Source organism: Camelus dromedarius, chromosome 22, assembly GCF_036321535.1.
Source record: "Camelus dromedarius isolate mCamDro1 chromosome 22, mCamDro1.pat, whole genome shotgun sequence".
NCBI lineage: Eukaryota > Metazoa > Chordata > Mammalia > Artiodactyla > Camelidae > Camelus > Camelus dromedarius.
The window spans coordinates 9496288-9521663 of record NC_087457.1 but is presented as its reverse complement, the minus strand read 5'-3'; the positions used below and the strand labels follow the sequence as shown (position 1 = coordinate 9521663).

General features: G+C 42.5%; 1 protein-coding gene across 4 annotated transcripts in view; it reads right to left on the bottom strand.

The window, feature by feature from the left end:
• The window catches only part of PSD3 (pleckstrin and Sec7 domain containing 3), a 463075-nt gene that overhangs the window by 380703 nt on the left and 56996 nt on the right, over positions 1-25376 (bottom strand). The window contains exon 1 of one of the 4 annotated variants that reach the window (XM_031440003.2): positions 17980-18121. The exons of the other annotated variants lie outside the window; for them this stretch is intronic. Within the exon in view, the coding sequence (XP_031295863.2) occupies positions 17980-18000 (21 nt within the window). The 5' untranslated portion in view covers positions 18001-18121. Of the gene's footprint in view, positions 1-17979; positions 18122-25376 lie in introns of those variants that run through there. 4 annotated transcript variants of the gene reach the window in all.

The window sequence follows — 25376 nt, the reverse complement described above, 5'->3', positions numbered from 1 at the left end:
CCAACTGAAAATAATGCTGAAATACTACATTAACACAGTGGCCTTAGTTTTGCCAAAGTACTTTCAAATAATTGAGAGAAGAGGGAAACAAAACATTGTCTCCAGGGACAGTTAAAAATGCCCACATGGTCCTCTGTCCCTCTCCCAGTAGCCCGAATGCACTTATCAGGACACTTGAAGCCCCAGGAAGATGAGATGCAGTACTATGCAGCTGTCAGCCAAGAAAAACAGCACCATAACGACAGGTTTCACAGAGGTCCAATTCAGTTACACACAGGATTCTCTCCCAGGGTCCCTTGGAGACTGGCAAGTCAAAGTTGTAATCCTTGTAACCAGACACTGCTATTAGATACAACATTGAACTAAAAGTCAGACTGAATTTCCAGGTGTAAAAATACGCAAACAAAAAACATCAGAAGTGAACTGGTCCACAGAACAAGGTGTTGTGGGAGGACAAAGATCCCGGGTAACAATGTAAACACACACATAGAAACACACATGCATGCATGCATGCACGCACACATGCACACATACATACACACACACACACACACACACACACACACACCCCTACCCTAAAACCCAGGAGGCTCCACAGTGAACCACGTCCCTGGATGTCCTCTGCTAGAGGTCAACTGTGACCCAAAGGCAGGACCTTCTCTACCTGCTTTAATCAATAGCCAAATCTCCAGAACTGTCCAACACTGATAATGCCTGTGGAATATGGAAGGGAGTTCTAGAATGTGCCAAACTGCGTCACCACCAAAACAGCAAGTGACATTTAAAATAATTCATATACATGTAAAACAATCAGCGCTAAGATAGAGGTATTATTTTAAGCACCATTTCAATGTCAGAACTTTTAGACAAATGCATTTAAGACATTTAGTCTGAACTAAAAATAAATTAAGGCTGAATTAGCACCCTAATTCTATCTTAAAATAACTTCTACCTATTCTTATAATTCCCTTTACTAAATCATCATAGTAATTGCTATGCTTTTATTGACTGTTCGCAACATGCCAGGTATTGAGCTGAGCATTTCACAAGCATGGTCTCCTTTTAATCATTTAATCATCAAAAAGCCCCAGGAAACAGGTTTTAAACCCATCTTATCAAGGATGAAACTGTAGCTTAGAATTAACACATGTGCTCAAAATCAGATCACCACTGAGAGATGAGATTCAAACCCAGGTCTGTCAGATTCCATCACAAAATTATGTTTTTCAAACCCATAAATGGTAGAATATTTTCAAGAGGCTTATACTTGTCTTATTGTGAACTTATGTAACTAACAAGGATCAAAGCTCTAACTGCAGTAATTCCAACCGTGTGCCAACTGGACAAAAGGTGCATGTCTCACTAAATCAAAGCAGACTGCAGCTGACTGAAAGTCCCAGAGAATCCTTTTAAATTGTTAGTGATACTTAAAAAAAAAAAAAAAAAAAAGGCAGATCTGCTCATCCTATATTCCAAACTATTTGATGCCTTCTCAATTCAGAATAAAAGCCAAAGAGTCTACAATTGTGCTTAGAAAAAATTTTGGCACAGGAGGCCCTCAATAAATACTTGTTGAATGAATGATAAATTATCACAGCCACTGTATGCTTTCTTTCTGCCTTCAGTGTGAAGATGCTTATGTTTTCAGGGAAGTAAAACACTGAGGCATTAAATAAGTCGAAGAAACAGAAAGCTTATCTTTAGGAAATCACTGAACCTGAAAGTTCAGATGAAATAACAATGAAAGAACTCAAGAGTGCTCCAATCCGAACAAAATGAACTTAAGGCTGCTTCATTCTGTTAGCTCTGGAGAAGATTTAAAAGGACCTTTAAAAATGTGCTAAAGGTGACTGTTTCACCTATAGCTGTAGGTCTGTTTCACCTACACATCAGTAATCGTAATGGGGTGGGGGGAAAGCAATGGAGCTGAAGTCAGTACAAGCTGAGTACTTGTCCAACTGGGTCTTTATTTTCTTTAACTTTCTCAGTTTCCTCATTTGCAAAAAGATTCCTTATTAACTCTGACATTCTATTTTTTTTTACATAAAAGTACATTTATTGCAGCATAATTGGTATATTGGAAATAGTTTTTTTAATGATAGTCACAATGTGTCAGTTTCTGGTGCACAGCACAATGTCCCAGTCATGCATACATATACATATATTCGTCTTCATATTCTTGTTCATTAAAGGTTATTACAAGATATTGAATAGAGTTCCCTGTGACTGACATTCTATTATTAAATCACAATCTCCAACTTGATTTCCAAAACAACTTAGATAGTAATTATTTACATTACAAAAAAAATATGATTTTAAAACACAATTTAACAAAATCACAAACCGCCAAGACTGGAAAGAACTTAAAGGATCTTTCATTTGATCAACTGGACAACTCACCTGACAGCCAGTTCCTATAATCTGAATCTTTCAAAAGCAAGCATTTAATCTAAATACATGGGTCTTTAAAGTACCAGCCTCTATCCAAACAATCTAAACAGAAAGTGGTTCACTTTTTCAACAACTCTGTGAAAAAGCTCTTTTTCTTCTTTGGAAGTAAAAATCCGCTACTCTGTACATTTCTCTTTTAATTCTTTGGAAAAAGACGGAGTAAGTGTACGTATACGTTTTCTATGGGTTTCTCTTTAGATCAGAGTCCTTGTTCCAAATACTTGAAGATAACTATTCTGTCCACTAGGTCTTCTGTCCTGGGGCTCAGGATTACACTTTCTACAGCATCTCCTAATACCACATGATTTTCCGACCACTCACCCATCACTCGGACACACGGCTGCCCTTTCAATGTTAATGTCTCTCTTAAAAGGTGACACCCAGAATCGAATACAGTCTTAACCGTGTCAGACTACAGCGGCACTGCTTTTGGCACTTAGTTATTGAGGAAGATACAGCCAATCTTACAGCATCATTTTAATGATTAAAAAAGATAACAAGTGTAATGTCTTAACACAATGCGTGGCAGACAATAACCACAGTAAACGACTGCTGCTGTGACTGTGGTTAATACTGTTATAACAATATTTCATTAGTATTGGAGCCGTATCTCCCCAGTCAAGCTGTAAGCTGCAGTCCTCCATTACATGGAAGGTTTGCCTTACACGTCATTAGCTGTTTTTCCCCCAAGTCAGAGTTGGGAAGAGAAATAAAGTGTTGAGATTCAATTTAAACTGAAGATTAGTCAGAAGTCAAGATAAAGCAACTCTGAAATTAAGATAAATTAATATTTATCTAAAGAGTTATTTATTTAAAGAGTTTATTTAAAGAGTTAATTTATATTCAAGTTTCCAGAATACACTGATTTCATAAATCAAGCACTGCCCATCCTTCACCCCTCAATCATAATTAGTGAAGCATCACTGTAATATGCTAAGGAAGCGGTCTGGCACAAACTTGAAGAAAGTCTGGAATCACACTGTCTGGAGTTCAAATCCTCGATCCACAGTTTACCCTCTGGGTGACCCAGAGCAAATTACTACACCTCTCTGGTCTCAGATTCCCCATTTGCACAATGCGAGTCATGACAGTACCTACCTACCTCATGGGGATTTGTAGGAATCAAATGAAAATGGACATGAAGTATGTCTGGAATGGTGCCTCTCACCTTTCAAAACTCTTACTGATGTCACTGTTATAACTCTACTTAGCAGTTTTCCAAAGAAGCAAATTATCCTAAGTAATTTTGCTAAAACTTGTTACGTGGAAGTCTCAGATAATGGAAAAGGGTACAGCCACTCTGGAAGACAGTTTGGGGGTTTCTTACAAATCTAAACATATTCTTACCAGTCATTCAGCAAGCATGCTCCTTGGTATTTACCCACGTAGTTATGTCCACACGAAAACCTACACAAGGATGTCTAGAGCAGCTTTGCTCACAAATGCCAAAACTGGAAGCAACCATGATGTCCTACATGAATGGACAAATAAATTTTGGTATATCAGACAATGGCATATTCCTCAGCACTACAAATAAATGAGCTATCAAGACATGGAGGAACCTTAAATGTGTATTACTAAGTCAAAGAAGCCAATCTGAAAAGTCTACATACTGTATGATTCCAATTATACAACAGTCTGGTAAAGGCAAAACCATGGATATGGTAAAAAGATCAGCGGCTGCCAGAGGCTTGGGTGGAGGAGAGATGAACAGGCAGAGAAAAGGACTTTTTAGGACAGTGAAAATATTCTACTATTATGAAGGACACATGTCATTATATATTTTCCAAACCCAAGAGTGTACCATACCAAGAGTGACCCCCTAACATAAACTGTGGGCTTTGGGTGATTACGATATGTCAATATGGGTTCATCAATTGTAACATGTGTACCCTATGATGGGGATGTTGGTAATGGGGGAGGTCATGCATGTTTAGGCGCTGGAATTAAATGGGAAATCTCCATACACCTTTTCTCAGTTTTGCTGTGAACCTAAAACTGCATTTAAAAAAATGAAGTCTTTGCACAGCAAAGGAAACCATACACAAAACACAAAGACAACCTACAGAATGGGAGAAAATATCTGCAAACGATGAGCTGACCAGGGATTAATACCCAAAATATACAAACTGCTCATGCAGCTTAATATCAAAAAAAAAAAACAACTCAATCAAAAAATGGGCAGAAGACCTAAACAGACATTTCTTCAAAGAAGACATACAGAATGCCAACAGGTACACGAAAACATGCTCAGCATCACTAATTGTTTGAGAAATGCAAATCAAAACTACAATGAGGTATCACCTCACACTGGTCAGAATGGCCATCATTATAATGTCTACAGATAATAAATGCTGGAGAGGGTGTAGAGGAAAAGGAACCCTCCTGTGCTGTTGGTGGGAATGTAAACTGGTGCACTCCACTATGGAGAACAGTATGGAGGTTCATTAAAAAGCTTAAAATAGTTACCATATGATCTACCAATCCCACTCCTGGGCATACATCCAGATAAAACTATAATTCGAAAAGATACATGCATCTAATGTTCATAGCAGCACTATTTACAATAGCTAACACATGGAGGCAACCTAAATGAACATCAACAGATGAATGGATAGAGTAGGTGTGGTGTGTGTGTGTGTGTGTGCGTGTGTGTGTGTGTGTGTGTACACATATATATAATGAAATATTACTCAGCCATTAAAAAGAATGAAATAATGCTGTTTGCAGCAACATGGATGGACTGAGACTTGATTATATTAAATGAAGTAAGTCAGAAAAAGATAAATATTACATGATATCACTTATATGTGGAACCAAAAAAAAAAAAAAGAACTTATTTACAAACCAGAAATAGACTCACAGCCACAGAAAAAAAAACTATGGTTACCAAAGGGGAAAGGAGTGGCGAGGGGTGGATAAATTAGGAGTTTGGGATTAATCTATGCACACTACTATATATAAAATAGATAAACAACAAGATCCTACTGTACAGGACAGGGAACTACATTCAACATCTTCTAATAACCTATAACGGAAAAAAATCGGAAAAAAGTATATATATATGTATATACACACACACACACACACACATAAATATAAACTGAATCATTTTGCTATACACTTGAAACTAACACAGTGCTGTAAATCAACTATACTTAAATTTTTTAAAAAAGTATTTTAAATAAAAGATCATCAGTTACTGAAAGTGCGTGGACAGGGTAACTGTAGGCTCACGCATGCTGATGCAGAACTGGGGGCTCCCTTAGGATAAACAGATGAACAGAAACTATCCATCCTGAAACATCATTTATTTAAAGGCTCAGACAAAAGAAAAAGGTTTGATTTTTGATGGCAATGGTAAGATAAGAACTTTGTATGTTGAAAATATAGACTGCATTAACAAAAATTAGTGTTTGCAACAGTAAAGCTAAATGACTAGCTGTTTTAAATGAACCTGAAGTTCTTCTGAAAGTTTTTCACGCTCAATTACATGAGGGATCATTCCTTTTTCCCTCTTTACTGTCTTTTCCCAAACATGCTGTTATTTTCCCCATTTTAAAGTCTCTCTTGACCTCACTTTTCCCTCTGGCTATATTTATCACCTTCTCTTTACAGCACAATTCCTTGAAGTACTTGTCCACGTGTGGTACCTCCATTCCCTCCCCGTTTGCTGCTGATCCCTCACCCACCAGCTTTAGGTCCCCACCACTCCGCCACAACTGCCGCTGTCAGGCCCACCGGTGACCTCCCACTGCTAAATCCCTAAGTGAATTCTCCACCCTCATTTTACATCCCCTCTTCAGTATCTGACTCATCCTCCTGGAAACGGTCTCTTCACTTGGCTCCCAACACAGAGCGCTCTCCTGGTTTTCCTCCTTCCTCATCAGCAGCTTCTTCTCATTCTCCTTCCCTGGTTCTATAGCTCATCTCCCCAACCTCAGCGCAGAAGCAGCCCAGGTTCTTGGTCCTGAAGCTCTTTTCTTTTCTATCTACACTCACTCCCTTGTGCTTTTCATCCAGTCTCTACATTCTGACGACTCACAGAGGTTTATCTCTAGCCCAGACCTCTCTTCTGAAATCCAGACTAACTTACCCACTGCCTGGTGGGCATCTCCAAAACTGAGCTCCTGGTCTTTCCCCCCAAAACAAGCTTCTCCCTGTCCTAATTAATGCAACTCCACCCTTCAAGCTACCGAGGCCAAAACCCTTGCACTTCACCACTGACTTCCCTCACTCACATCTCACATCCAATCAGGAAGTCTTTCCCACTCTACCTTCAAAACATACCACACCGGTCCAAGCCACCACCATCGCTCACCTATTACTACAATAGCCTCCTAACCGGTTTCCCTAGTTCTCCCCTTCCCCACTGAGGTCTAGTCTCACAAAATACAGCAGCAATGCATCCTCTTAAGACCCAAGCCAGATCCTGCCCCATCTTTACGTGAAACTCTCCACCAGCTTCTCTGCTCACTCTAAGTACAAGCCAAAGCCCTTGCGACAGCCTACAGGACCAGTGTCCTTACAGGAGGTGGTGTCTGCTCTCCTCCCGGCCCACTCTACTCCAGCCATGTTGGTCTTGCAGTTCCTGGAAGGCGGGACACATGCCTTCGCCTCACGACTAGCATTTGCTGTCCTCTCTTCCCCCAAGACAGCCACATGGCTCCCTTCACCTCCTGCAGGCCTTTCATTAACAAGCCACCTCGGGGAGGCCATCCATGACCATCTATTTAAAATCTCAACTCCCTCCCAAATCCTGACCTCCCTCATTTGCTTTGTATTTCCCCAAAGTACTACACTTATACACATACACACACACACACACACACACACACAGAGTCTGTCTCACCTTGCGAGAGTAAAAATTTCTGGTCTATTTTGTTGACCACAATATCCCCAGTACCTAAAATAATGCCTAGCACACAAGAGGCACTCAATAAGTATTTATGTAATGAATATATGAAGAGTGAAATATGACAGTGATACAGAGCTGCATATGATCTATGAGTAGCCTTAGATCTTGTAGCCTTAGAAAAGGGTTATATTTTACTTTTAACAGGGTACTATGTGTGCATATACGTATTAAGATGTCATATAAAAAACAAAGCTGCTCCAACTTGAAAATTAAATTAACCTCATACAAAACCTGAATAATTGTAAAGAAATGGTTCTCTAAACTGAGAGATACTCTAAAACACTCCGAAGGTACTAGGATTTCTCAAAACCCAGCTCCTGCTTCACCAGAGCATACTGCAAAGGTGGGTCTCAATTTCGTACACCCTTCCCGAAGCAGGTCAAAGTCACCCAGCCAATATAATGGACTCTGATTTCCTCAAATGATAGAGAAATTATGGCACAAAGTACAAAGCACTTAATGTCCTAATGATGTATAAAATCTGGGTGTAACCTATTATCAGTGAACCTCTGGACTCAAGAATGAGACAGATAAAAAATTTTTGTTATTATTGTGTGATACTTTAGCAATGCACTCACTTAATAGATAACACATGGGTGGGTCATATTTTTATAAACCACATTTTAAAAGAACTTAAAAGTATCTTCCAGGAAAAAGGAAAGCAAAATAATTTCAAAAAACATTAGGATGCAGAAATAAATTATTTAGGAGTGAAGTAACTCTAAACACAAACAGCAGTGATATGAGGTAGATAAAACCAAAACTGATTTTAAAACAGAATGGAAAGCGTCCTAATTTCTCTACCTTATCAATCCTCACATACTATGCCAGACTGGCTTCTGTTTCGAAAGCTGCAAACAGAGCAGAAGCTCTTAACCAACCTCCAGTTAGCCAACCACAAATATTATGTAAAGCAATTGTATATGAGTGTAACATGAAAGTTATTTCCATGAAAGGAAAGAGCTGTTTCCATGAAAGCTAAATGGAACACTTTAGAAACAAGTCGTTAAATGACCATAAGAGAATTCTACCAACAATGGTTTGTTTTTAAATTGTTTTTACTGAATAGGGCAAAATAAAATTGATAAAATACTTGTCATTTATAAAGATTCATGATGCAATTACCCCAAATACCCAGGAAATTACAATTATCCTTGTAAGTCCCTGTGATCCTTCTTGATAAATAATGATTTTATAAATTAAAACACTTTCTCACCGGCTAAATAATCAGATACATTTATTTTAGTACTGTTTCTAAAATGTTGACTTTACTCTCAACCTATCAAGTTATTTTAAATATATAAAAATATACAAATAAAATCAAATTAAAATACATATTTTTAAAGGAAATATATATTTACTTAAGCTCCAGTTTTAGAATATTAATGCTGTGTTTTATTAATTTTTTTTTCCAAATAGGACCCATCAACACAAGAGACAATCAACTGACACATAAGCCACACAGGAATGGTAGGAAGGAATGAGTCAAGAGTGGAAAAGTATGATAAAATCAGAAGAAGAAATCAGTCAGGTCTCTGAGACCGTTACGTCACACAGCAGACACAGCCCACACCGCTAACCTGCTTCTACCCAACGCCTCTGCCTGGAGGGCATGACCTGTGTGGGGAAGTTCACAGTTACACGCCACTCTTATCTTCTGCGCCCTAGGTTGTCACCTGCAAGAAAGCTGTCATGAAAGCCACACACCTGGGGCACTAAATACAGCCCAGGAACGCCGTCTGTGAAGCGGGGAAAACAAGACCAGACAGTGAAGCCAGTGGCAAAAAAATGATCTGGCCAGAAGCCCACTCGCTCAGAAATGCTCCTCCACCACAAGACCCGGGTTGGCGTCAGAGCCCTATTCTGTCCATGCGTCCTTGGAAGGGTTCCTGGGTTGTGCTATTCAAAGCTTGTGGTGTTTAACTCATTCACTGAATACACATTTATTGAGTGACTACTATGTGCCAAAGCACCATTCCAAGCACTAGAATCTTCCTCTTAGCTGCCACGCAGCATACCTGCAGACAGTCAGAGTACAGGGAACAAGAAACACCAGTCTCACCATTTAACAGCTGTGTGACTTTAAGAATGAAAATAATTCCACCTCCCACCCAGGTAAGTGTAACCTACCCCCCAGCACTTCCACTGGCTACTCACTGGTTCACTGCAGGCACTGTTCTAAGCCCCTCTCAACCATCACCGAACAACTTACCCAAGGCGCCACATCTGGAAGATGGCAGAGCCAGACGCAGACCATCAGATTCCAGGCCCCACTCTAACCATACACTGCTTTGCCCCTTGCCTGGTGACGCAGGCATACGAGCCTCCTCATCCCCTGTCAAATGGCACTGGCCCAATCTCACATTTATCAAATCCTTTAGGAGGCCCTGACCACCCACCCAAAACAGGCAAAGTATAAGGATTATGCAAAATGTGATCTACTTTTCTTTCCATGATTTTTTCTCATTGGGCTGGGTTTCTTGGAGATCTGTGTGGCTATGTGAGGCTGCCAGGGAGTCAACAATCGTAAAGAGACAGGAACAAAGCCTAAAAGGGAGGAAAAGGGGGAAGGAGGAATACTTTCAAGAAGATGGTGGCAACCTTGTGACTTGAAAATGTTTGTGAACCTGGTTTTAATTTTTACAGTGGGACCATCTGTACTACAGGAGGGGAGGGGAAGAGAATTTGGGTTGAGTTGGATCAAGATCAGTAGCTCAGGTAAGCAAAGTAGTCAGACTGGCTGGATCAGCTCTTTATAATCACCCTCAGTGAGGGATGTCCGCCACCTGGACACCACACCCACTAAAGAGTCTAATTAAGTTCTAGGGGCAACCGCTAAAAGGTCATGATCACCACCAGCTCAAATCTGAGTTTCTCAAGGGTTCCTGATCTTAATCACATAGGGTGATTATGAAACGTGCCCTTCAGAGCTACTGAACCAGACCTTCAGGCAGCCCTAGAAATCTAACACCAGGTGATGCTTGTGATAAATGAGTTTGGGAAACACTATTTAGATCATAAAATCACAGGACCTTAAAAGATTGAGAGGTCTTCCAGGCAGGGTGTCCTTTTCCTTTCACGCAGTTCTCTATCTAATCCAAGAGGAAAGCTCTACTTTCTGTACATAAAAGCCTCCAGCGAAACAACTTCCAAAATTTCCTTCAATACACACGAAGGTCTCAAATCCTGAGTGTTGCAATCCTCCTAAGTAGCTTAAGCAAAGGTTAAATCCATCCTTTTTTCCAACCAGAAACAAAAAGAATGATATTCATGACAAAAAGCATTTTAAAAATTTTTGTCAACTGACTTCAACAAATATGTGAGGGCTTCTCAGTGTGCTGTGCCCACCTGTGCTTTGCTTAAGATAAAGAACCTCACTTCAAAGGACGGGAACAAGAAAGTGAAGACAGCCCACAGAATGGGAGAAGATGTGTGCAAAGTATATAGCTGACACAAGGCCTGCATCCAGAATAAAGAAGTTTTACAATTTAATAATAAAAAGACAAATAATCCAATTTTAAAAAGGGCAAAGGATCTGAAGGGATATTTCTCAAAGGAAGATAGACAAATGGCCAACAAGCCTATGAAAAGATGCTCAGCATCATCAGGGAAATGCAAAGCCAGGATGAAATACCACTTAGCACTAAGTTGGTTAAAATCAGAAAGAAAACGAGTGTTGATGAGGATGTGAAGCGCCTGCTGACAGAAATGTAAAATTGTGCAGCCCCCGGGAAAAACCGTCTGGCAATTCCACCAAGTGTCGAACGCAGGGCTACAACATGACCCAGCAATTCCACTCGTAGGTACAGACCCAAGAGAACTGGAAGCACACATCCCCACAGACACTTGTACGTAAATGTTCATAGCAACATTATTCCTAAAAATCAACGAGAGGAAAAAACCACCATCTGATGAATAAATAAATAAAGCATGGCCTGGCTAGTCAACAGAATATTATTCAGCAATAAAAAAGAATGAAGCCCTTTTTATTATGTGCTGCAACGTAGCTAAGCACTGAAAACCTTTTGCTAAGTGAAAGAAGGCAGTCACAAACGGCCACATGTGGTTTGATTCCACGTATATATGTGCAGAACAGGCAAATTCAGAGACAGAAGGTAGGGCACTGCCTCCTGGTCAGGGGATGCGGCAGTAGTGGGATTAGGGGCAACAGCTAAAGGGTCCAAAGTTTGTTTAGGTGATAAATATGCTCTAAACACACAACTCTGTGAATGTAGTAAAAATCACTGAATGTACACTTTAAAGGGAAGAGTTGTATGATATGTGACTTTTATCTCAATAAAGTTGTTTTAAAAAAGAATCCCATTTAATGTCTATGAGGCTCAATTTCGTCCTCTGAAAATGGAGAGACCACCTAGCTTACAATGCTGTAAAGAACATACAAGAATATATAACTCACACACACACACACACACACACACACACACACACACTTTCACACAGTGCCTGGCACATAATAAATAAAGAATACGTGTTATTCTTTCTCCTCTTTCTATCCCCATATTTTTGCAGTGTTATGCCTTGATATCATTGTGTTTTCACCACGAGTTATAAAACTCAAAATAGTAATGTATTCCAACAGAAGCATACCCAGAAGAATTCACTCATGATTTCACACATGCTATACTCAAGGCTATTCCTGCATGCCTGGCCCTGGAGAAACCCTGGAGTCTGTAAATGTGACTGTCTACCTCCCAGACTTGTCACTTAAAAGTACTTGGGGACAAAGAGAAAGATTTTTTTCTCCGTTCTGCAGTCTGAAGCACCTCTACTAACATGCAGCTTTAAAACCAGGCACATTCCTTGCCAATATTTATGCTATTCAAGAATCTTCCCTATTCAGCTTCATCTGCTTTGAAAATCTACTGGGCCTCCTAGGTACCTCTGCAGGGGTCCCAGGAAAGACATTAGCCACGTGGATATCCAGCACTACCCACCCAGGTACCCACTGCGGTGCTGTGCAGATGCAAAGGGGGCTGGGAGCTGTGGAACATCCACAGTTTGCCACAGACAGGTCGACCGAAGGCAGCGTTCTCACCATCTCTGTAAGCTCTCAAACAACTCACAGCCAACTCTTGAATTAATGTAACAGTGGACTCTCAGCCAGACACTCAAGTTTTCCCATTTTATCAAAAGCTTCACCTCCACTGCTGAGTACTGTCAACTGCACGACACAATTTGTTCTTTTTAAAAAATAAATAGTTACACAATTTGTATAGTTACACAATTTTTTTTTTTAGAATAGTTCTTACTGTTGAGTACATTTTTCTTCTTCTCATCCCTTTCAATGACTTTATCACCTCCTTCATTTTCCATTAAAATCCCAGTACACTCTCACTGCTTTTGTGCCTATCAGACATGATGGGATAAATATGTGCAAAACTAAAAACCTGGCAAAGCCCAGTCGGTAAACACACCATAAGCAACCAGGTGGTCAAGTGGGAAATGAATGCCCAAGACAAACAATGCCATCTAGTAAAGCATTTCTACTCTCGAGCTGTGCTGTCCAACATATCAGCCATTAGCCACATGAGGCTACTTAAGTTCAGTAAAATTAAATAAAATTTAACATCCAGTTCCTATATCTCACTAGCCACATTTCAAGTGCTCTCAGTGGTCACATGCAGCTCCTGACTCCCATATCAGACAGCACAGAAATAAAATATTTCCATCATCGCAGGAAGTTCTATTGAACAACTTGGAGAGCAACTCACTGATTCTATGAAAGAGTTCTTAAATACAGTGGCTTCAGCATTTACAGACTGTGAGGTTTGACTCTCAGAAATAGGATCTGAGTGTCTCTAAATGTTCTTGACAGGTTTTCTCAATGGTCCGTAGACAAGGCTTTTTGGAGCCCAACAGAGCTTGGCACATGATAAGCACTTAATATCTGCTGAATGAATGAATAGCATATAACACCTACACTTCAGTTTCCACCCTGATATAGATGCTTGTGGAATGCAATAGGATTTTTTTTCTACATGGAAGATTTTTATAGGAAGAAAGAAGCATCAGCAGATGGAGTAGGCAGCTCAAGGACCCTTTGGAAATGAAGCTGAAAAATATAAAAATCTGCCCCAAAAGGAACTTGGATATTCAAATGAAAAGTTTCAGACCCATGGAGAAACACCTTGCTTCTTCAAACACTCACTACCTACAGCTTTTAGACACATGAAGGTAAGGTCTGGGGACATGCTCTGGAAGATCACAGGGCCTGCTGCCATTTCTCAGTATTTCCCCAATATAATTTTGCTAGAAAATAACATAGTCACAAAGGCAGCAATCATCCAATTGCACTGTCTGTGCCACTCACTCTTACACCCAGATTTCCCCTTCCCTTGGAGTCCTGAGATTCAATCTATACTACTGTGCTTATCAGAGAACTTCTTGGAAAGTAAGAGTTGTTGAAAAATGAAATGCAAAAAAGCCCGTTAAGTTTTCATACACAGAGAAAAGCAGTTCCACTGGCCCTTAACCAATAATTCCCTGAAGGCCAAACAAAAGAAACTACAGCTGCTTCTATTCAAATGTTTCTACTTCCTTTGTCCACAGACCAAAGAGCCACAGGAAGAACCAAGTTGCTCCATTTCTATCATTTACTTCTTAGCAAAAGTCTGGGAACAGAAGGCAAGAGAAACAGGGAGCAGGTGCTGCCAGATCTCCTTATGAATGCCCTCGGCTCATTCCCCACTCTCCTCCTCATTGTTTCAGACCCCTTTTCTCAACAGCCTAAGTCCCAGCTCATGGGGAGAAAAAACAAGGAGAAGCAGACTTCCATATCAACACCCACTGTTGTAGAAAAGTCGAGATCATATCCATCAGGTGATTAACTGGAAGTTATACGAGGTGAGCCTGACATTCAATTTTAAGTTATTAATCTGCTTATAACTACTTATAACTACATGGAGCTCCTCACCTAATCCCTTTATGGATCCCCTTAGACATGACACGTGTTGTTGAAAGAAAAATACACAATTTCCACCTCTTGAGCCAAACAACAATCCTGGTCCCACTATTTAAGCCTTTAGACATTTAAAAGAATGGTTGCTGATGAATTAGTCATCCAATTTCAGATTCCAAGACCCAGAGAATCTGAGAGTCAAAAAATCCAGTTTCTGCAACACACCATGCTAACTGAGGACATAAAAGCAAAATGGTGGGTAAGAACACTGGACTGCCAAGTTGAAGTCTCAGTTCTGCCACTTTCTGGCTGTGTTACTTAACTTCTCCAGACTTCAGAATGGAGACAACTATCCTCCTGAGGTTGTCTTGGGGACCAGACCTGTATTAAAACATATCGTAAGATCTCAATAAATACTCTCTGTGATTGTAACAATACATCATGCTTGAAAATGCCACATAAAATAAGCATTTTCCAAAGTTGGGCCATAATGTGAAACTTAAAGGAAAATGCTGCTTCTCAGACAACCCCCGTGAAACTACGATGTAAGAAGAAACTATTGTGTAAGAAAAGAGCCTCAGGCTCATCAAAATGTTCATTTTTTTCCATGACCCTAAGTCCCTAATTCCAAGGATAAACTCTCAGAAATATGCATCAACATGTACAAATTAGTCTCATTCATCTCACGGATCTGTGACCAGAGAAACGGGAGTTTCCAACTAGATGGCTGTTCACAGTTAAACAAGCCCCAAGAACTGAGTGGTCGGCCCCGGGGCGGGGGGGCTGGCTCCGCAGGGAGGAGGGGGAGCCCCCGGTCTCTCCCTCCCACCACAAGCTTCCCGGAGAGAGAAAACACCTCATGACCTCTGTGCCCTGGAGTGTCAACAAAGTCCTGCCCACTCGGCCACCAACGGGGCCCCAGTTTGTTGACCTTCTGGGCACAGTGGAAAAACAGGGAGCGTGGGGACACGTGCTATTTTTATATAAATAAGATAGCAGAAGCAGAGTCATTATCAGTGTCAGGAGGTTACACCTGATTTTTGAATGAGGCATGGAAATCTGGGAAATGGACTTAAGAATAACTTGTTAACTACATGCTGAAAATTATCCTTTTTCCCACTGTAAAGGGCCCCTGTAGCTGCTACAACTGAAACTATTAAAGCTGGTGTGTGTGGAAAATGTCTTTGGAAAATGGTTTTGCAACTCAGAGGCACAGGAAAGGTACAAAGGGACATGCTCTCAAAAAATTAGGCCACTGCTAAAATTCCTCCCAGCAAATCTCTGAATCTGCAAACGATACCACAAACAGCACGAGCGGTCCAGACACGGACGCTCCTGGAGGGGACTGTGGGCACCTACTGATCCCCAGATTTCTTCTCACAGACTGCCTACCCCTCAATCAGGTCTGAATTCTTTTCTAAAAATTGGGAAGGATCACCACCCATTACTCACCTTCTAATCCAATCCAAGCCCAAAGAAATGCTCTTTTCATAACTGCCGAACGACAGCATTACCTCAGGTAAACCTCAAAGCACATAAACATATTTTAACCTTCACACGATTACTGCCTTGGAACTTCTTAACCAAGACTGAGATGAATCTATTATCACACTGGTGTCTTAGTTTATGAATAATGTATGACAGATGACTCCAGAATTTCTTTAAAAAAAAAAAAAACACCTCACCTCTAAAAGTAGTAATGCCTTGGATGTGTTTTTTTAATGTAATGCCAGGCTAAATCCCACTCATATTTTCCATCAGTGTCAGCAAACATATAAATACTAAGGTTTTAGAAAGCAAACAGAAAAAAAATCTCTGAATTTTCACTTTTTCAAAGGGCTAATCTATTCTGTATTATTTTTATTTCCAAGTTCCCAAGATGTAGTAGCCTCTAAGGATCTCCAAGGTTTCCCATTTTTTTAAATTGCTCATTTTTACTTTAATTAAAAGCAAAATTGAGCCTCTCATTACAATGTCCATAGTAAAGTCTGTATTATTCTTTGGTCACAAATGAAGTGAACAGTGTCAACAAAACCTTCTTCAAAGCCAACACGCATTCAGATGTGCAAAGCAAGTTTCTTACACTTGTATTTTTAAAAATAACATTCAACTGTGGAACTTCACCTTAAAATACGCTCATTTTAGCTGTGCAGCTTCAGTCACTCTCCCCCATTCCATGGCCAGGATGAGAGTGCTGATCCGTTCACAGAACATACAACCTGAGAGATATTCAGAAGGTGAAGTTGAGAGCGCGTCACTGAATAAGGAACGCATATCCCTGTTTAGGCAGAAAATCATAAGCTGCTGGGGCTGGAAGGCACTGAAAAACCAGCTGTCTACCCAGTCCCCTTATCCTATACAGAAGGAAATTTCAGCTACAGGTGGTTAAATGATGTGCCCAAGACACTGGCAAAAACTCACCCACTCGGTGACAAAACCTACAAGCCAGGTGTCCTACCTACTGGTCCAAGTACTTTCCACGGAACTACTCTGCTCCTTTTAGTACAAGTGTTCGTTAACAACATATCTGACAAACAATACAAACACAGATATCTGTGATGATTTGTGGGGTGGATATAGAAAGTTGTAGAAGGACATGCATCAAGCCACTGAAATGTCCGTTTATCTTGCATTGTTTTGCTGGTTCTGCTGCGCCATGTTGCCCTATTAGGTGCTGAAGAGGAACTGAATGACTTTTGAAAAGAATAAGTCTTGATCTGTAAATACTCTCAGAAAGGGCAGTAAAGTATTTCTTGGAAGAAGACAGAAAGTGCGTTTCCTTTCCTTCAGCAGGGAGCATCCTTTCCCCCACACAGTGAACGCCCCCTCAACCTTCCCCTTCAGGGCCCAGCTAAACCTCCCTGTAGAGGACTTCCAGGCCCTTGGCTGGACCAGAACCTCTGCCACCTCTGGGTTCCTCCATCACCTCCATGCATATATTCTTTGCAGATATTCAATTAGGTTTAATGAATTGAAGCATTTGCTCCCTGAACCCCATTGAGAGGAATTTTCCAGATCTCTTCCCTACACCAACACTTGGACCCACTCAAGAGTCATCCAGGAGTGGAAACCCTCGTCCCGGCTGTCCGTGGAAATTGAAATCTTCGTGCCCATCACGTCCCCCGAGGGCAACGGTAAAACCACAATTTGTTATTTAGGCCACCGGCAGCATTCTAAACCCACGTCCTTGGGTGGTGCCTGTTATTTTTAAATTTTTAAATCTCAGAACATCATTTGCCAGAACTTTCGGCACAAAACCGCGGATAAAGTTAAATGCATGTAAAACTGAACGAGGGCAACGTCTTCCAAGGCACGGAACCCTCCTCCCGGTTGGCGCGCCCGCTCGCCGCGCGGGACTTCTCTGCTCTCTTGACAGAAACGTGAGGGTCCCACACTCGGCGACCGGGGGCCGGGTGCCCTCCCGCCCTCCCTCGGGCCGCCCCGCGACGCCCAGGCGTGCCCGGCCCCCCGGCTGGAAGGCGGGGGTCCAAGTGAAACCCCTCAAACCGCCGCCCCACCGAGCGAGCCTTCCGGCTGCTCACCCACACAAAGAGAGGGGGCAGAAAAGAAGCGGCTCCCGACCCCGACGTCCAGGCGCCCGGGACCCCGGGGGACCCGGCAGCCACGGAGCACAGGCGCCCCGACGGCCCCGAGCGCCCCGCCCCGCCCCCGCCGCCGGCTCGCGCCTCACCGTGGCGTCGCTTCCTTCCATCTCCCATCGCCCGCCGAGCCGCCGGAGGCTCAGGGCGCGACTGCGGGCGGGCGGCGTGCTCTTTGTCGGGCTCCCGGGACGCCGGCGAGCGGCGGCCGAGGAGCGCGCTCCCTGGCGGAGGCTGCGGCCCTGCGGCGGTCCAGGGACGGCGGCGGAGTCGAGGGGGGACGAGGGGGGAAGGGGCGGGGCTGAGGGGAGTGGGAGCGTGAAGCGATGGGGGCGGGGCCGGGGAGGGGCGGGGAGGAGAGGCCGGGGCGTGGGAGGCCGTGCCCCGGGGGGTGGGAGGGGAGGCGGGGGCGGTGCGCCGCCGGGAGGGGGAGGGGCAGGCCCCGGGGCGGGGGCCGAGGCGCGCGCGAGGCGGGGAGGTTGAGGGCGGGCCCCACGGGGAGGCGGAGGGGCTGGCCGAGGGGGAGGGGGAAAGAGGGAGAGGGGGGAAGGGGCAGGGGCAGGGGCAGGGGCAGGGGCAGGGGCGGGCGCGGCTCCCCTTCCCGCGCCGCGCTCGCCTTGGCCGGCCTCCTGCGGAAGCCTGCCTGTTGCTTCGTCTTCTCCCTGAGGAAAGTGACAGACGCTTCCGACGGAGTTGCCGGTCCGGAAGCGCCGTGTGAGGAGACCGGCGAGGTGGGCGCGTCTCGCGTGGTCCCCGGACCGGCGCCCGACACGCCCACGCGTCCCCTTGGGTCCGGGTGGCCTAGCCCGGCCTCTGAAGTCCGTGTTGGAGTGTGCTTGCCGGCGACCCGCCGACCCTTTCCAGGTCCACACGCCCGACCCAGGCGGGTCGCGCGGGGACAGGCGCTCGCGGTCACCGCGGTCCCGCCCTGGGACGATCCACCTCCAAACATGCGTGCAGGGGATCGCGACGGAAGTTGCATTTTCCATCGAAGGTGCCGCAGACCGATCCCTTTTTCCTGTTCCCCTCGACCAGGTGCAGCAGAGACTGGGAAGGCGCACTCCTCTGGCAAAGGGAGGGGAGATGTAAAAGCCCCCCTGGTTAGGTCTGTTACCAGCAAAGAGCGCTCTAAGCACCTGGAGACAAAACCCGCTGTGACCAGCTGCAAGTACCACCAAGTGCTTGTGGTACTTACGAGTGTGTTTTAAGGTCTGGCTTCTTGTGGCCGGCCAGTGGAAGATGCCCAAACAGAGGAAAATGACTAACATGGCCAAGCTTTGAGTTGTAATGGAGGGTCAGCTTCCTTGGTGGCCCAAGGAGGCAGCCCACCAGGTCAGGATGCAGGGAGGCACCTGAGCCACCTACTTTTGCTTCGCCCCACTCACAGCTATCAGCCAGCCAGTGGCATCTACCAGCAGAACCAGAATGAGGGAGTGGATGCATTTATACAAATCCATTCTAGCTTCTCAGCAGCTCACACAGCTCAGCATCAAAATAGCCAACAAGCCAATGAAAAAATGGATAGAAGCTCTAAAGAAGACATGCAGATGGCCAACAGGCACATGAAAAGATGCTCAACATCACTAATTATCTGAGAAATGCAAATCAAAACTACAATGAGGTATCACCTAACACCAGTCAGAATGGCCATCATCAAAAACCTACCAATAGTAAATGCTGGAGAGGGTGTGGAGAAAAAGGAACCCTCCTATACAATTGGTGAGAATGTCAATTAGTGCAGCCACTATGGAGATCAGTATGGAGGTTCCCTAAAAACTGAAAATAGAGGTACTGTATTATAGAGCAATCCCACTCCTGGGCATATATCTGGAGAAAACTAACTCAAAAAGACGCATGCACCCCAATGTTGGTAGCAGCACTTTTTACAATAGCCATGACATGGAAACAGCCCAAATGTCCATCGACAGGTGAATGAATAAAGAAAATGTGGTGTGTGTACACACACACACACACACACACACACACACACAATGGAACACTACTCCGCCATAAAAAGGAATGAAATCATGTCATTTGCAGCAACATGGTTGGACCTAGAGATTATCATACTAAGTGAAGTAAGTCAGTCACAGAAAGACTCATATCCCCTTATATGTGGAATCTAAAGAAAACGACACAAACAAACTTATTTACAAAACAGAAAGAGCCTCATAGACAGAAAACAAGCTTATGGTTACCAGGGGGGAAAGGGAGGAAGGAGGGATAAATTGAGTTTGGGATTGGCCGATACAAACGACTATGTGTAGAACAGACAAACAGCAAGATCCTATTGTATAGCACAAAGAACTATATTCAATGGTTTGTAGTAACCTGTAATAAAAAAGCACATGAATATATGTATAACTGAACCACTGTGCTGTACACTAGAAACTAATACAACATTGTAAATTAAAAAGAAATTAAATAACATGCAAAAAAAAAATTCCATTCTAGCTTCTGAAAATGCTCTTATTCCATGCTCCCCTGCCAGAGCAGAATTTTGGTCAGATGTGTAGGTTTTAAAGCACCCCAGTTACTTGGGCATATTTCTCCTTTATGGATTCTCCCTTCACCCTTACAGAATTACACAAAGAAGACAGTCCCCGTGTGCCTATTCCCAGTAAACGTCTGCCTTCCTTGAAACTTTGGGTCTGATGATTTTGTTGGCGAAGAATCAGGAGTAAGACCAAGTAGGAAATGTAGACACCTATAATCTCAGGTCTGTTTCCTCAATTATAGAATAAGGACATAATACCTTGAAGGACTGTTATTAGTGTAAGTTATATAAAGTTCCTGGCCCATAGTAAATGCTCAGTAAAGGGGCATTTCAAAAGTTAAGCTGTATAAGGCAGAGGGTATAGCTCAAGTGGTAGAGTACATGGTTAGCATGCATGAGATCCTGGGTTCAATCTCCTGTACCTCCTCTAAAAAAAAAAACAAATAAACAAATAAACCTAATTACCTTCCTCCCCTCCTACAAAAAAGTTTAAAAAATAAAAAGTTAAGCAGCAGAAACATTTTCATCACCAGGGAAATTTTTTGTTTTTCTCCCCGAGTCCAACATGTTTTAAGATTTTACTGACAAAGCTGATCACATCTAGTAAATAATCATTTATTCTTCCCACCTTAAATAATCAAAGGCATAATTGTTGGAGATTCTGATCAGCACAAAGCGACCCATGTTGCCAATTCGCAGTTGATAAAGGCCAAAGCAAATCAAATAAAGGTTGACGTTTCGTTTTGCCAGCATGTATTTTGTGTGTGAATATTTTCTTAGGCTTCTTGAAATATTAGAAATAGAGTATGAATTCCCATTTCCACTGTCCTAGCGCCCACAGACATCCCAGGCACCCAGCTCAAATGATCACAGTTGTGTCCAAGTTCGGTCTCAAATACACGAGCATCCACCTTGTACAGCAGGAAGGAGGCAGCAGCTCTGAATGAGGCATGAGCTGGTCTGTATTTATCCAGTACCACATCCCTCCCCCAGCTCTACCCTGAGCCGTGCTGTGGTGTGGAAAGAAAGAGAAACAATAAAGTAGGCAAGACATTAGATACTGGAGGTCAGAAAAGGAAAAAGAAGTTGAAATTCTCTCATGCATGATTCATCACACACACAGTTAATCCCTACTATTTCTGAAGGCCAGTTTGAAGGACCAGATTGTGGAATATTTTCTCTCTCTCTTTTTTTTTATGTGTGTGTGTACAAAAGTGAATATTTATTTAGAATGGAAAAAAAACTTCACTGCAAATTTCTGAAAGTTGACAAATGTCCACAAATACCACCAAATCCAAGAAATATCTCATTTTTATTAACTGCCTACCCAATCTCTTTTATTAATTAACTTCCTAAAATACTTCTACGCTAATTTTGCCCCATGGGCTTTGGCTGTATACTCTTGATCATCTCTTTGAAATGACTTTTCTAACAGCTTTATTGAAATATAATTTATATACCTCACCACTTACCCATCTAAACTGTAGAACTCAAAGGTTTTTAGTATATTCCCAGAATTGTGCAATCATTATCACAATTTTAGAAAAATTTTATCACCCCAGAAAGAAAACCCTGTTGAAAAAGCTCCATTCCTACTGTAACCAAAACCGTCCTCCACGATCGTTTCATTCAGTGGGAGAAACTCTTCTCTAGCATTAAATGGAAACTTGGCAGGCCCAGAATTTGTTCAGCTCACTCTAGACACAGGATCAATTCAGTAATTAAACTATCCAGTCCTGGCTAGTCCAGACTTGACCTGGCCTCTAATCTTCTTCCCTGCTTAGCTGGAAGCCTGCTGTTGGAAGGAGAAGGTGGGTGATGACCTATGTTCCTGTTTCTGGGCCCTAGGTACCCACTGGGACTTCTCCTCTTCCTGCTGAGTCTCTCCAGCTCACCCTGTTGGATAGACCCCAAGAAGGTAGACCCCAGGCCAGCTCTCTTGCACGTGGGCACGTGGCCCATATCTGGTCCATGAGGACCAGGCAGCAGCCCCAGTCACCATCTCCTCCCAATCTCCTCATACTCACTTCTTTTTATAGCTTTGATCTGACTGTGGGATCCAATATTGAGGAACAGGATCTCAGGAACATTTCCTTAAAAATCGCACATAGGGTGGAAGTCTGTCTCATTCACTTTGATATCTAAGGCACTGACACCCCAGTAGAATCTGAGACAGAAGCAGCCCCATTCTACCCACCATCCTCTTCTTGACTTGAAAGAGTCAAAGCATTCTTATCTCGCTATAAATACATGTGCACATATATTTACATGGACACTGAAGTATAAACATTATGTATTTTACCTCTGGATGTAACAGCCTTCATCTCTTCCAACGTAGACTCGTATGTTTGAAGGTGACGATTCCGAAAGACTGGTACCCTTGTGGACAGAAATCACTGAAAAAAAATCCTGTACCTACACCTAGCCCACTCCACCACAACCACATGGTAAATACTGAGATGCTTCAATTACCTACTCCTCATATCTATCCTGTCCGATTTGGTAACTACTAGCCGTAGGTAGCCACTTAACTGTAAATGAATTCAAATAAAATTAAATAAAATCCCAGTTTCTCAGCGTCAGTTGCCACATTTCAAATTGGCTGCTCACTGCCATACTTACTGCCGACACAGAACATTTCCATTATCACAGAGAGTTTTATTGGACAGCCCCGCCTCACATGGGGTCTGGTCCTCAGAAGGCACGGAATAAGTGACAAATGGAAGTTTGGCCCAAGGATACCATATGATTGCCCTCGTTTATTTTTCTGAGAATATAAAGCTTTTTAGTATAGTGCTATGTACTGACTCAACCATTAAGAACAAAAACCAAATCTTTACATAGAAACATAGCCACGGCTGCTTTTCTATTTCACACTTGAAAACCTAGTGCATCCCCCTGCTTTACTAGAAAATGCTTCACCATCCGAATAATTCCTGAAACTGTTTGGGGAAAAGTCCCTACTTCCCTCAAAAAACAAATCGCTTTCTCAAAATTATTCAACGAATGAAAAGTAATCCTTTCAAAAGCAGTATTTGTATTGAAGGGAGATTCCATAGGAAAACTATTTTGCTCAAATAAGCATTTCACTCATAGTATTCTTCCAGAGTAGAAATGGCCTATAGAAATTACCAATGTCTGGGTGTGCTCACATTGTAAAAGTACCCTCGCATTTAAAAGCAGTCTATTTTCACAATCCTTACACTCTTTCTGGTGAGTCTTTACTGGTAACAGCAAATCCCAGAAGTTGACTCTATAAATGTTCTTTTCTAAAATTTATTTATTTTAATGGAGGTACGAGGGATTGAAGCCAGGACCTTGTGCATGCTAAGCACATGCTCTACCACTGAGCTACACCCTTGCCACTGGAAATGTTCTGAATTGTGACCCCAAGAAACTCAGACTAGACTTGCCCTCCAGGGACAGAGATCAGACACTTCCTTTTTATTTCCTGCACAGGGTACACTGGAGCACAGAGAAGGTGATCATCAAATGTCACCTGCATGATAGACAAACAAATTCTCCTTATTTTGGGAGGGAACAGCATGTGGTTTAGGAATTCCTTTGTTTCCAGTGGCTCTACAGAGAGAAATGTTGGTGAACACTAAAAACAAATACCTACAGAGGTGACAGTTAGTGGGGCTGAATTCTGAGTCACTTCACTTCAAAGTTCTGTGAGCCCAGCTATTTCGGTCTATTGATTCATAGAAATCCACAATCAGGAACCCTGGAGAAAAGATTTTTTTTTTTTTTTCCCCTTCAAAATCAGCTTTAGTGATGTATAGTCACATACTGTAAAACTCACCAATTTAAGTGTTGTGATATTGCGATTTACAATAAGAAATATATTCAGTCTTCCTGCTGCTCTTGGCACAGAGCTCTTAAAAACCTTGAAATTCCTAAGTGGTGAGAGCAAAAGTGTCTTTGTTTGTTAATGAGGTGACTTTTGGACCACACCCGAGGGTGGGAGCTGGTTGCCAGGAGAACCAATCCTGTGACTAGAGGGTTGGAACTTTCAGTCCCACCCCCTTGACCTTGACCTTGACCTCTAGGAAGGGGAGAGGAGCTAGAGGTTGAACTGATGCCAACAGCCAATGATTTTATCAGTTGTGCCTACCTAAGGACGCCTCCTTAAAAACCACACAGGGCAGGGTTCAGAGAGCTTCTGGGTCAATGAACCCATGGAACTCAGTCTTGTCTTTAGTTCCTTAAGGACTGAGCCCTCAACTCATGGGATCTGATGTTGTCCCCAGTAGAAGTATCAGAACTGAGTTGAACTGTAGGACACCCAACTGGCATTGGAGAATTTCTTGGTGGTGTGAGGAAAAACCTCACACATGTTGGAACTGGTGATCAGAATTAAGCAGACAGTCCAGTGAGCAAATGTAGAGTTCTGTAAATCACCACTAAAATCAAGATATCTCACCTCTTCCCCTCCACGATGTTCCATGCCCCTTTGCAGTCAACCCCTCCCTGCAGACCCTGGATCCTAGCAATTACTGACCTGTTTTTCTCTCCACTGTAGTTATGCCTTTTCTAGAATTCCAAAAATATGTAATCATGCGGTGTGAAATCTTTTGTTGTCTGCCTTCTTTCACACAGATTTGTGAATGTTTTTATGTGGATTTATAATTCATTCTACTTTATTATTCCATAGTGTTCTATTGTATGGATATATAATTTGTTTATTCACCAGTTGACAGACATTTGGATTGTGTCCAGTTTTTGGCTATTACAAAGAAAATGTTATGAACATCTATATTCAAGTTTTTGTGTGTCCATATTGTTTTTCTTGGATAAATACCCAAAAGTGGTATTTCTGGGTCATATGATTAATGCATGTTTAACTTTATTTTTTGAAAAAATGCAAAACAGTTTTCCAAAGTGGCCATATCATTTTGCTTTCCCATCTGCAATGTTTGAGAATTCCAGTATTCCACATTGTTGCCAGCATTTGGTATTAACAATTTAAAAAAAATTTTTATCTGTTAG